The 13,395-nt window shown below is 36.1% G+C and overlaps 1 protein-coding gene across 9 annotated transcripts in view; it reads left to right on the plus strand.

The window, feature by feature from the left end:
* The window catches only part of AP3B1 (adaptor related protein complex 3 subunit beta 1), a 227,657-nt gene that overhangs the window by 89,532 nt on the left and 124,730 nt on the right, over nt 1–13,395 (plus strand). For all 9 annotated transcript variants that reach the window (XR_011425714.1, XR_011425716.1, XR_011425715.1 and 6 more), the window contains exons 8-12: nt 3,648–3,803; nt 8,205–8,302; nt 10,096–10,150; nt 10,238–10,309; nt 12,249–12,311. Coding sequence is in view for 6 of the 9 variants with exons in the window: in XM_001918342.6 (XP_001918377.2) it covers nt 3,648–3,803; nt 8,205–8,302; nt 10,096–10,150; nt 10,238–10,309; nt 12,249–12,311 (444 nt within the window). In the remaining 3 variants the exon portion in view is untranslated. The remainder of the gene's footprint in view (nt 1–3,647; nt 3,804–8,204; nt 8,303–10,095; nt 10,151–10,237; nt 10,310–12,248; nt 12,312–13,395) is intronic.

The raw sequence follows: 13,395 nt of genomic DNA on the forward strand, positions 1-13,395 counted from the left end.
CTACAATTTGTAGTTCACTCTCAAAGATGGGTATTATTTAAACATTTTCTTGGGTTTTCAAAGAGTATAAATTTGGTGTTTCTTCTGTTTTGGAGCATTTCTTAAGATTTTTTTATTGTGGATTTAAAAAATACTGACAATATGCTTACTTCTAAGAAACCGAATGGTCATATTTTTGATGAAAAGTGTTTTCAGTGATATTTTAGTCAAGAGTCAAGTAAAGACTATGTATTATCTGTAGGCACTTAGCAAGGGAAAAATACTTCTAAAGAAGTGATATTAACTTGAAGCATTTTAGATCATTACTTTTATTGTTATATTATAAATATGTACAAATAGCTTTTAAGTGATTTACTGATGTTTTCCTCAATTTTATTCAATTAAACTTTCTATCTTAAGGTAACTGTAGATTCACAAGCAGTCGTAAGAAATAATACAGAAAGATCTGGAATAACCTTTACTCATTTTCTCCTGATGGTAACATCTTGCAAAACTGTAGTAATGTATTACAACCAGGATATTGACACTGATACAGTCAAGATTCAGAACATTTCCATTGCAAGGATCCTTTATGTTGTGATTTTATAGCTAAACCTACTTCCTTCCCTGTGCTTAACCTGCCTCCCCTTAACCTCCATAGGTTATTAACCATAACCCACTAATTGGCTCTCCATCGCTATAATTTTTTCGTTTCAAGAATGTTAAATAAATGGAATTATACAATATATAGCCTTTTCATATTAATCTTTTTCACCATACTTCTCTGGAAATTAATCAGAGTTGTTGTGTATATCAGTCGTTTGTTTTTTATTTCTGAGTGATATTCCGTGGCCTAGGTGTTTAACCATTTTGTTTAACCATTTGTTTAACCAGTTGTTGAACCATTCATCCATTGAAGGACATCTGGGTTGTTTCCCTTTTGGCTAATAGGAATAAAGCTGGTATGAATATTTGTGTACAGTTTTTTGTATGAGAATACATTTCCATTTCTCGGTGATAAACACCCAAGAGTGCAATTACTGGGTTGTATAATTGCAGAAACTGCCAACCTGCCAGAGTGGCTGTAACCTTTTACATTCCCACCACAGTATATGAGGGATCCCTTTCCTCTCTGTCCTTACTATCATTTGCTGTTGTCACTATTTTTTGGTTTTAGATGAGAGCCCTTCTATTATGTGTGTAGTGATATCTTGCTGTGGTATTAATTTGCATTTCCCTAATGGCTAATGAAGTTGATTATCTTTTTATTTGCTTTTTGCCATTTGTGTATCTCCTTTGGTGAATTGTTTGTTGATTTCTGTATTAGTTTGCTAGAGCTGCAACAGCAAAATAGGACAGACTGGGTGGCTTGATCAACAGACATTTATTTCTCAGTGTTGTAGAGGCTGGAAGTCCGAGACCCAGGTGTTAGCAGGTGTGGTTTCTCCTGAGGCCTCTCTCCTTGACTTAGAGATGGCTGCCTTCTCTGTGTGTCCTTACATTGTCCTGTCCTGTAGGACCACAGAAGTCTGACAGCCGTCCTTCATTTTGTCCCGTCTCTCCCCTTTGTTCCAAGCTGGCAGTGTTTCTGCTGGTATAATCCCATCTCTACTCCTGGCTTCTGCTGAGATGTCAGATTAAATCCATGATCGGTACTCATGACCTTTTTATCAAATGATTTTCAAGCCACACCCTTGGTGTTCTCTTCTGAAGACGCTTTCTCGATTTTTGTGATATGAGTAGCCTGAAAATGTCCAAATCTTCAAGTTCTGGTTCCCCTTTGCTTAACATTTCCTTCAATTTATCTTTCTTTCTCATGTTTACTATAAGCAACAAGGAGAAACCAGGCTGCGCCTTCAGCACTTTGCTTAGAAATCTCCTCAGCTAAATATCCAAGTTCATCACTTTTAGCTTCTACTTTCCACGTAACACCAGAACACAGTTGAGCCAAGTTCTTGCCACTTTGTGACAAGGATTGCCTTTCCTCCAGTTTCCAATAACATCTTCCTCCTTTACCTCTGAGATCTCATCATAATCACCTTTAACATGCATATGCCTGCCACAGCTTCTTCAAGGCGATCTAGGTTCCTCGCTCAGCCTCCATTGACACCTCCGGGAGGTCGTGCTCATTGTCACGGTGGTGAATGTGGGATTTCTGGCTCCCCACTAATACTCCCCTGGTAACGCTCTGGCTGTGAGGGATAGAAGTGCTTCATTACAGTTCCACATGTGTCCTCCACTAACACCATAGAGTGGTGTGTCCTTGTTGTCACTGGGTGGTGGTGCTGCAGGTCCTGAGTACCCTAAGCACCCTCTCACCCTCGCCCAGTGGGGAGGGACCTGATCACCTCCTCACTGAGGGATGGGATTGGATCTTCACGCTCCTCACCTGGTCCCCACTGGCACCGTGGGGTGCCTGCTTACCTCCTGGCGGGAATTAAAGTCTCGGTCCCATCTATACCTTTTCTGACACCGCCCCAGTGGGATGGTTGGGGCATCTCATTACAGCGTGGTGAGGGTGGAAGTCTGGGCTACCCATGTCAGCCTCCACTGGTGGGGGTGGGGCTGGGGCTGTAGTTTTTTTTCTAGTGTTGGCTGTACGAGAGCAGTTACTTTCTAAAAGGTTTCTGTCTTGCTAGACTTTGCCTTGTCTTTTCCTTTGGCCACAGAGAGCAGAGTTTTGGAGGGTTTGTTTATCTATGCTTGTTGGTGTTTCTGCCTTACCAGCTTCTCTAGAACCCGGTCTGATATATGAGGTAGAAATGAAAACCCAAGGAACTCACTGTTGTGTCCTTCTTTGGGTCCTGAGGTCCCTATCCAGTCTTTCTGCTTCTCTCTGCCTTTCCTTTCTTACGTTTGTTTTGTGTATAATGTCTCGGGTTTCTGGTTTACACAGTGAGAAGAATGGGCGAAAGTACATCTGCTCCATCTTCCCAGAAATGGAAAGTATATTTCAGGTACTTGGCAACAGAAGTTACCTCTAAACAGTGATTGAATTGGATCCACCTACGTGGATATTATTGTCTTTACCTGTGCTTTTGTTTGTTTATTTTTAGGACTAAATGCCTATAGGCTGATTTTATTGGCAGAGATAATAGAGAATTCAAATGAAAAGTACAAAAGAAAAACATAGAATCAACTCCTATGGATACATGTAAATCTCAAGCTGAGTCTTTCTTGACAACGCAGACAGCTGCTTAATCACTAGTTTTTAACCTGTCAGGCTTTATTCTGATTTTTTTATGTGTGTTGCAGTTCAAACACTTCTCCTCTTTCTTCTGACCCTTTGATTCAGTTACAGAGTGGCTGATTATTTATGGACATAGTTTTCAGGGTGTAGGTGTTCCCTCTTAGAGGCTTTGTCAAGTTTTCCCTTTGGGCAGTTGTGGGTATTTCTGTGGAAATTTAATCTTTTCAGAGGTTTACTGTGTAATAGAAAAGAAGTGTGATCTGTTGCACTAAAGGACAGTTATTGTGTTATAAAATATGAGAAAAACCAAGGCCTTTCTTTCGTATAGGTAGCATAATATTTTCAAATTGCCTCAACAGTAGTATTCTACAGTAAATTATTATCGTTATTGTAGATGTTAAAATGGAAGATTTCTTTGTATAATATTTGTGCTGTTCAAGGTTTGAACTAATCTTGAGATTGTATTTCTCTCCTGTAGGATGATGGTCTGGAAGACAATGAAAAGAGTTTCTATGACTCTGATGATGAACAGAAGGAAAAGACTGACAAAAGGAAGAAGCCATATACTATGGATCCAGACCATAGACTCTTAATTCGGAACACAAAACCTTTGCTTCAGAGCAGGAATGCAGCGGTATGTCAAAACCCTTGTAAGAAATAATTCACTGGGGCCAGCCCCGTTGGCCAAATGCTCTGCTTCAGCAGCCCAGGGTTTCGCTGGTTTGGATCCTGGGCGCAGACATGGCACCGCTCATCAGGCCTCGTTGAGGTGGCGTCCCACATGCCACAACTAGAAGGACCCACAACTAAAAATTATACAACTATGTCCTGGGGAGAAAAACCAAAAAAAAAAAAAGGGGGAAGATTGGCAACAGTTGTTAGCTCAGATGCCAGTCTTTAAAAAACAAAAAGGAAGAATTCACAGATTTTTTTAAATGTTGGTTAAACAAGTTCAATAAATAAATATTTTTGAGTGTGCTAATGGAGCATTTGTTTATACACCAAAAACTCAGGTTTTGATGAAATTCCTTGGTTTGGTAGTTGTATGTCGACTGGATTTCATGCACTTTTTTGTGGTTTTGTTAATTGGCTTTTCCTAAGATGTAAACTGAAGATGTTTCTCAGGTGATTGGAGGACTGTATGTATTTCTCTATTACTTGATTGTGTTCGAGGGCTTAATCTGATATCAGTCCCTAATATTCGTTTCTTCCAGATAAGAGTTTAAGAGACTAATGTATAACAAAAGCACCCAGCATAATGCCTCATACAGAATAAATTTTAACTGGTAGGAATAGCAATTAAAAATCATCTTCCTTTGGGTCAGGGCCAACCCAGTGGCACAGTGGTTAAGTTCGCATGCTCTCCTTCGGCGGCCCGGGGTTCACGGTTCGGATGTCAGGTGCAGACCTGTGCACCTCTTGTCAAGCCATGCTGTGGTAGGTGTCCCACATATAAAGTAGAGGAAGATGGGCCTGGATGTTAGCTCAGGGCCAATCTGCCTCAGCAAAAAAAAGAGGAGATTTGGTGGCGGATGTTAATTCAGGACTAATCTTCCTCTAAAAAAGAAAAAATGGTCTTCATTTGGGTCCTAAGTTTATTTATTTTATAACTGTTGATTTTAAATAACCTTTTATATTTTATTTACTTTTTTGGTGAGGAAGTTTGGCCCTGAGCTAACATCTGTGTCAATCTTCCTCTATTGTATGAGGGAGACTGCCACAGCATGGCTTGATGAGCGGTGTATAGGTCCATGCCCAGGATCTGAACCTGGGACCCTCGCACTGCCAAAGTGGAGCACACAAGCTTAACCACCGTGGGCCACTGGGCTCGCCCCAAAATATTTTAGAAGACAAAGTAGAAAATTAGAAAATACAGAGTAGCAAAACTGAAAAAAAATTAAAACATCATATTCCCATCACTCAGAAATCGCTGTTATAATATCTTAATACATTTTCTTCCAGATCTTTTTTCTGCATAAATGTACATATATTCACTGTGTATGTCTATACATATATATTTTTTAAACCAACATAGAAATCATACTCTACAAAATATTTTTTTCTAGTCAGCTGTCTCCACCTTTCTATTTCAATAAAATTTCATCTCATTTAATACCAATTTATCTTACATTATCTTTGATAAGCGGTTAATCTAAACTGTTATCTACTGCATTGCATCTGGTTATTATTTCTTTTAAACCTCTCAGATCTTGCAGAATGTTCTTCTGGGTTTGTCTGGTTGCTTCCTTAATAGTGCTGTTTAATTTTTTCTTCTGTAATCTATGTTTTCTGTTAACTGATAGTTATGTCTGATGACTTGATGGATTGAAGTTAAGCATTTTCTTAAAATTTTTTTAATTAAAAAATATTCGTAATGAATTGTTCTGTTTAATTAGGAAAAACTTTGAAAATGAGGAATTTCACTCGAATTACTTTGTTTTCTGATGCTTGAGAATTTAGAGCTTAGAGCTTTGTATATCTATCTTAGTAGTTAGTAGAAGTTTTTATCTTATACCTAGTAATTTCGTTTCTTAGTCATTATCATGTAACCATACAGAGTAATAACAAAAACATAATTTTACTACTGTTGTAAAATATGCTTATATTTTAGTGTGCCCTAGCTTGGCCACGGGGTACTTAAGTAAGTGTAACTTGCCACCTAAAACTCTCCTTTATAATTGACTCACTATTCATTTAACTTTGTCTTAGAAATTGATTTTATAGTCCAAATACTCACCAATCAGAAATGTTCTTGAATGGTGAAATGGATAGAGGTGGTTTGTACTTTTTGTTCCAGTATGTTTTGGTTCCATGCTTATCTGATAGAGGTACTTTACTTTTTTATTCCAATGTGTTTTGGTGTCTTGCTTATTTGATGCTGCTAGATATATATACACATGTACATATGTATATAACGACTGACTTTTGAAGGATTGTGAGTAGTTTTTTTCTTTGTTTTGGGCTCATTCTCAAGTTACAGGAGAGACTGAGAATTTGTTTCAGGAACTTAGCTGGTCAGTGCTGTGTGGCTTGAACTGGAGATCAGAGATACTGGAAGCAGAATGTTGGGAGGCTGTTGTAACAGTGTAGATAAGGTGCTAGTGGTGTGAATGATTAGGAATAGAAAAGCGCTTACAGGATCTACTTGATTCTGAACGTACGTAAGGTAACTGGAGGAGGCCTATGAGGCTGTCTACTTTTAGTCATTTTGGACTTTGGAGTTATAGGAGCTTCCCTCATGCTTTTACAAATTAGGCTATAAATTTCAAATTCTGGGTATTGGAGAAACTTGAAACTGTTAGATTTGTGAATACTGGGGGAAGAGAACATCATATAGCTCTTTTGCGTTTGAGAGTGCCTTAATTAACATGTCAGAACAGATCACATCCTAAGTGGAATCTAGGATCTTAAAGACATGGTCATATATAGAAGGTACAGGTTACCTTCTTGCCAGTAGCATTGGACTTACTATTTTTAATAGAAAAAGATTTATCATTTGTAAAACACATTAAATTAAGCTTCAATTTTCTTTTGTATCGTATACTAATACTTATTAGCCAGCTGTATGCTTTAATATTTTTTAAAATGACTATCACCTACTTGTAGATTGTCAATCATTAATTGAGATTTTGTTTATAAGATTTTTAATTCAGGAGAATTTGTTCTATAATCAAAGTGTGTTTGTGGATCACAAGTGAAAAAATAAGATATCCTTAAACTCCTCAAATTCCCAAGTAATGTCTGAAAGCTATAAATCAGTCTTGTGAAGAAAAGTATAACAAAATGCCAAACAACAGTAAATTTAGGACTGTAAACTGTATTTTTAAAGAATGTATCTTAGTTTCAGAAGAAGCTCATTTTACCTCGAGCCCCCTTCAGTGCTGTGCACTCTTTAGGCATGTGAAAACAGAGCTTCATGGACCAAGCAGAAGGAAAGTGGTGTTCATGTATCTCCTGAGCTAAAGACAAGATGATGGAACTCCTGCAGCTCTGTCTCTGCAGTTGTCACAGGTCAAACTGGATCCTTGGAGTGAATGGGAAGCCCGGACTTCAATCTCTGATCTGAGTGTAGAGGCATGTGGGGCAAACGTAGAAATCTTTATTTTGTGCCAGAGAAATTCTCATCACCCTTGTAATGGCTTTGAACCAAAGACTAGTTTTAAGGTTCTGCCTTTTGGAAAAAAGATCGTTTCGAATGCTGCTGTTTTCGAGGGATTGTTTTAATAGAGTTCTTTTAATTATAACTTAAATGTACTGATTTTTAAAAATTTGAGCTTACTTGTTACTATTGTCCTGAAGTGTCTGGCTTTATTTGGAAAGGTGTGCTTGCAATTTTTTACAACTTCTCAATCTTGGAGCAGCAGCTGCAGTACTGGGAGGAGTGTGGGATTTGGCATGTCGTGTCCAGCTTTGACCTGCTCTGGCTCGCAGACCTTGAGTAGTTCCTTTGACATCTGTTTTCTTTTTTGAGGATGAAGTCGTTTCCTAGGATTATTAAACAGATTACCACAGGCTGGGTGGGTTGAAACCACGGAAATGTATTCTCCCACATTTCAGGAGGCCATAGGTCCAAAATAAAGCTGTCCACAGGATTGGTTCCTTCTGGAGGCTCTGAGGGAGAAACTGCCTTTTGCTGGCTTCTGGTGGTTGCCAGCACTCCAGCATTCCTTGGCTTTTAGACACATCACGTCTGCCTCCATCTTCACGTTGCCCTCTTCTCTGTGGGTGCTCTTCTGTCTCTCATAATGACACTCTCATTGGAGTTAGAGCCCACCCTAATCCAGTGTGATCTCATCTCGATCTTTTACCCTAATGGCATCTGCAGACTTTACTTCCAGACAAGCCCACGTTCTGAGGGTAGGCATGAATTTTTGGTGGGGATACTATTCAACCTGCTACAAAGGGTAACAGCCTACTCACCTTACTTCACAGGAGTTTTGTAGGAGTTAAGGAAATAACATGTGAGAAAGTACAGTGAAACTGTGGGGCGCTCCAGTGTTCATGGTTCTTACTGTTTTCACTCTTTCTCTTTTAGGTTGTTATGGCAGTTGCTCAGCTGTATTGGCACATATCACCAAAATCTGAGGCTGGCATTATTTCTAAATCACTAGTGCGTTTGCTTCGTAGCAATAGGTAGGACATGATTTCATATATGCTTTTTCTTTTGTATTTTTTCAAAAGTAATGTTTAAACAAATATAATCTGCCTTTCAGGCATTTAATACATGGTTTTGACTGTATTTTATCATTAAGGTTTCATACTTGAGGGGATCGTCATTATGCAGTTTATCTCAAAGTTTATGATAAATGTTGAAATTTTTTTAACCTCAAACCCAAAGAGATTGAAAATATTTTTTGGCATATAGTATATGCTGTCACCGGTAGCCTAGTATTAGTGTTTGATATTTCTAGGTATGCCAATAATAATGTTTGGAAGTTCTGGTAAGTCTGAAAATCACTGAAAACTATAGTAATATATTATTAGATTGACTTAGTGTATTTGTATGATTTTATATAGAGCAGTAATACATAGGGTAAATTATGTAGTTTATGACCGAATTGCTGCTGGCTATAAAGTTGCAATGTTTGATTACTGTAGTTTACTCTATTTAAAAAGGGGGGTATATTCTTAATAGCTACTTATTTTAAAGAAATACATACTCCTTTCATTTCCTGTAGATAGAAAGATAAATAGATAGCAAGAATACACTTCTCTTGTTTATTTTTATTTTTTGCAGGGGAAGATTTGCCCTAAGTTAACGTCTGCTGCCAGCCTTCCCCCATCTTTTTTCCTTTTCCCCTCCAAAGCCCTAGTACATAGTTGTGTATAGTTGTAGGTTCTTCTATATGAGCTGCCACCACACCATGGCTACTGACAGACGAGTGATGTGGTTCCATGCTGGGGAACCAAACTAGGGCTGCCAAAGTGGAGTGTACCGAACTTTGACCACTAGGTCATCAGGGCTGGCTCAAGAATATCTTTCTCTTTAGTTTTACCTCACTATAATTCAGCAGTTCAGGTCAGCAATTCAGAAAACTTTTATTAAGTTCCTGTGACATGTACTTTCAAATTTTAAGATCATATTTTTATTGTTTGTTTTGTTTTCTGTGTTTAAGAATACCATTGTTTCAGCTATTTAGCTTACCCAGGGTACTTTGCATTAATTAGTTAATTTAAAATAAAAATTTTTTTCATTGAGCACTTGCTGCTAGTAGAGTTGGGGGAAAAAGACACGTGTTTATTTTTGCCCTTGACTAAAACTCTGTGCCACAACTTTAGCCCTAGGCTGGCTTTTGCCATCCGTCAGTAAGATGCTATGTCCTTGTGTTCCTCTTCTCTCCTTTGTCTTTGTACAGGCATTCTTTTCCCTTTTATCAGTTCAATAATTTTTCCTTTCTAAAGCTCGTTCAAAGGTTGTCAGAAGGATCTGGAATGCATCTTTCACATGAAGCCTTATGCCAGATTCAGTTCTACCTTCATTTCTTAGCTGTTTGGACATGAAATAACGTGACTGTTCTTTTAACCTGTCTTCCACTCTGGGAAGAACTGAGTGACACAGTGAGCCTTCTGATAAAGACTTCGTGTTAAGGCAGTGGTCGTGTTTATTTCATTAGGCCAAGAATACGTTCCTTGCAGCCATTCCAAACAGCTGCAGTATTTTCATCTTAGGAACTGAGCATTATAAAAGTGATTTTAACTCTTCCTCATGACGAATCAAATAATCTAATATTCTAATTTAGTAATACTTTATGGGGAAAATGAATTTTAAAAGAAGGTATAAATATCTAAGATCTACTAAAAACTTTTAAATATTTAAGAGTTCCTTTCAATATGAAACTTATCGCTGATTGTTTTTCTTTAATGTACTCTTTACTTAAAGATATTTCATTGGAAAATATACTCAGTGAAATTTCTTTAATTTCTAGGGAAGTACAGTATATTGTTCTACAGAATATAGCAACTATGTCAATTCAAAGAAAGGTATGTACATTGTGAACACATAATTCAAGAGAGAAATGAATGCATTAGTACCATAGGTGCATTTATATATTTATTTTTATAATCTAGGGTATGTTTGAACCTTATCTGAAGAGTTTCTATGTTAGGTCAACTGATCCAACTATGATCAAGACCCTGAAGGTATGTATGCTCCTGTTTTTCAGGTGATCTAGTACATGTTTACCCTGGAGATATTGCTATACCTTCTAGCGTCTGCAAAATGGAGACCTGCTTTTAAAAAAACATAAACACAATAGGAATTTTCTTTGTACTTTCTAAACTATATTATTATGTTCTAGTTACTTTGCTACATTCCAATAATACAGAGTTAAGACATGCTGCCTGCACCTTGAATAACTCACAGTTTACTGAAGGAGACAGACATGTAAATAGATAATTTCAGCACTATATGTTTTAAGTGATATGAAGATTTGAATTGAGTACTGTCAGAAACAGAAAGGTGAGATTAATCCTCTGAGAGATTTAAAAAAGACTAGTGGGAAAGATGATATGTGAATGGATCTTAAAAGAATAACATTTTCCTGAGGTTTTTGGTTGTTAGTTGGTAGGTTGATTAGGAGATTGTGGGGTTGGGAGTAAGAGAAAGGCACAGTTTATGCTAACACAAGGATTATGAAAGAGTGTTGTGTTCAGGGAATGATAACTATATTAGAGAGTGTAGTTAGGGATATAAAACTATAATGACTGAAACAATGTTATATTTAGACAGAAAAGTAAGTGGAATAAAATAGAAAGCCTGGAAACATCCATGTGTATGAAAATGTACTATATATTAGAGGAGATATTCAGAAAATATTGGAATGATTGGTTATTCACATGGAAACTGGGTTTAATCATAAGAAAATCTAAGACACTCTCAAATTAAAAGATATTTTACCAAATAATTGGTTTGCAGTCATCAAAAGTTTCAAGGTTGTGAAGATCAAAAGAAAAACTGAGAAACTTTCAGACTGAAGGACACTAAAAAGACAAAGTGTGAGATATTAAACTGAATCCTTTTGTTATACCTGATTGAGACGATTAGTGAAACGTAAATGGGGAGAGATGATTGCATAGCTGTGATGTATCAGTGTTAATTTCCTGGTTTTCTTGATTGTATTGTGGTATGTAGGACAATGGCATTGTTTGTAGGAAATATACACAGAAATATTGGGGAATGATGTGGTATCAGTCTGGTAACTGTATCTCAAATGGTTCAGATCAAAAGTAGTTCTTTTTACCTTTTCTGTGTTTGAGATTGTTTTTAAAAATATTATATAAAAATTAAAATATCCTCATCAAAATAAATGGAAAAGTCAAGCCTTAATCTGGGAGAAAATATTCCTAGTACATATATCTGAAAAATGACTAGTACCCGGAATACATAAAGAACTCTTACAATCTGTGCCTTTTAATTGGAGTGTTTAGACTGTTTACTTTTAATATAATTATTGCTATCGAATGTGTCTGTCTGTATTTTGTGTTTTGTTTCTCTTTGTCCCGTGTTCTCGTTCCATTTTTCCTTTTTCATGCTTTTCTTCAGATTAATTGAATATTCTTTATGAGTAAAAACTGAAATATTTTAAATGAGCCTATTGGAGATGGCCTTTTAATTGTATTTATAGCTATAAATCCAGAAGAGAGAATTAAAATGTCTAAGTATTTGGAATGGTAGGATGAATGAGAACGAATAAAGAGAATTAATTGGTATCTGGAAAACAGAGATATTACATGGAGGACAAGTTGTTTTTTAACTTTCTAAATAAAGGAAAAAGAAGTCAAACTACTTTAAATTGTTTAGATTAATTAAATATAAATTGTAAAGTTGGGACAAACAATTAAGCAAGATTTAGGATTCTCTTTTTCCTAATTATTTTTTAAGGACTGTGTAATTATCTCTCCTCTATTTGTAGATTTAGGGAGATAAAGTTCACCTGAAAGGTATAATGCCTCACAACGTTTGTAACAGTCTGACTTTTTTAAAAAACTGAAGTTACCTCTCTGTTAAATTCCTAGTCTTTATTAAATTCATCCTTTCTATTTGTTTTAAAATATTTACTTTTTCTTTTGTCTACCATAGCTTGAAATTTTGACAAACTTGGCAAATGAAGCTAACATATCAACTCTTCTTCGAGAATTTCAGGTTTGTATACAATATTAATTATAAAGTAACTTCTAAAACATCTGTTCAGTTTAAATTTAAATATACATCTTTCTCAATTTAGAGATAGGTAGTGTGTAAATAAAACAGTGATTTGGGACAAGATTGGCAACTAAGAAATTTATAAATTTTCAAGAATAAACATTAACTACAAATTTAAAGGAAATGGAATAGTAGTCCCTTTCACATTTTTATAGAATTTAAAAGACTGGTTTATATTTCTTTGTTCAAAATTATGATTTCAGCATAATTCCACTCTGTGTGCTGTCATCATCAATATTCCTTTCTATACTCTGCACTCCTGAAAATGGCTTCAGTTCTTACCTGCTTGTCCCTATTTGATTGACCTATCACTCTTTCAGACATTGTCCTCTCAGCTTCATGTATTGCTCCAAAAAAATTGGTTTAAATTTGCCCCCATGATGATTTTTTTATTGTTATTTTTGTTTTGTATTTTTTAAACCATCGACGCTAATGGATGAGCTACCTCCCAGGTACACATCCCCCAAAAATATTCAAAAATTACCTCATGGTTATTAGGCCCTTCATTTTGGAAAGGTCAGCTCTATAAAGAGGTGGTGGTGGAGCCCAGCAATGGGAAACCTCATGTAAATATTATTAGTTTCACATTTCATGAGCAGTATTTTCAATGAAAGTATACCACATGCTACACACTAAGCACAGAGTTTTTGTCAACTCTGAACTTTTTATAGATTTAATTTATTTTGTTGCCATAATCCTTCTATATGCCCATATTAAATTTCTTTTTAGCTGTATATAGACATTGTATTTTTTTCTGGCTATGTGATCTTGTACTTTTAATAGTAGTAGAATATTATAGCATGTCCATGATTTATAATTTCATAAGTGAATTACTGTACTTTCATGCTATGTATTTTTCTAGAAAAGTCTTTTGTAAAATTAGGATTTCTTGGTTACCTATGCATGTTGTGTTTACATGCCAGAAAATATGGTATCTCAAGTTTTTATCCAGTAATCTATAGCTATACAACATTGCTTGAAATTGATTTTTACTTCATTTTTACGTTTGCTTATTTATTTTTAA

Source organism: Equus caballus, chromosome 14 (assembly GCF_041296265.1).
Source record: "Equus caballus isolate H_3958 breed thoroughbred chromosome 14, TB-T2T, whole genome shotgun sequence".
Lineage (NCBI taxonomy): Eukaryota > Metazoa > Chordata > Mammalia > Perissodactyla > Equidae > Equus > Equus caballus.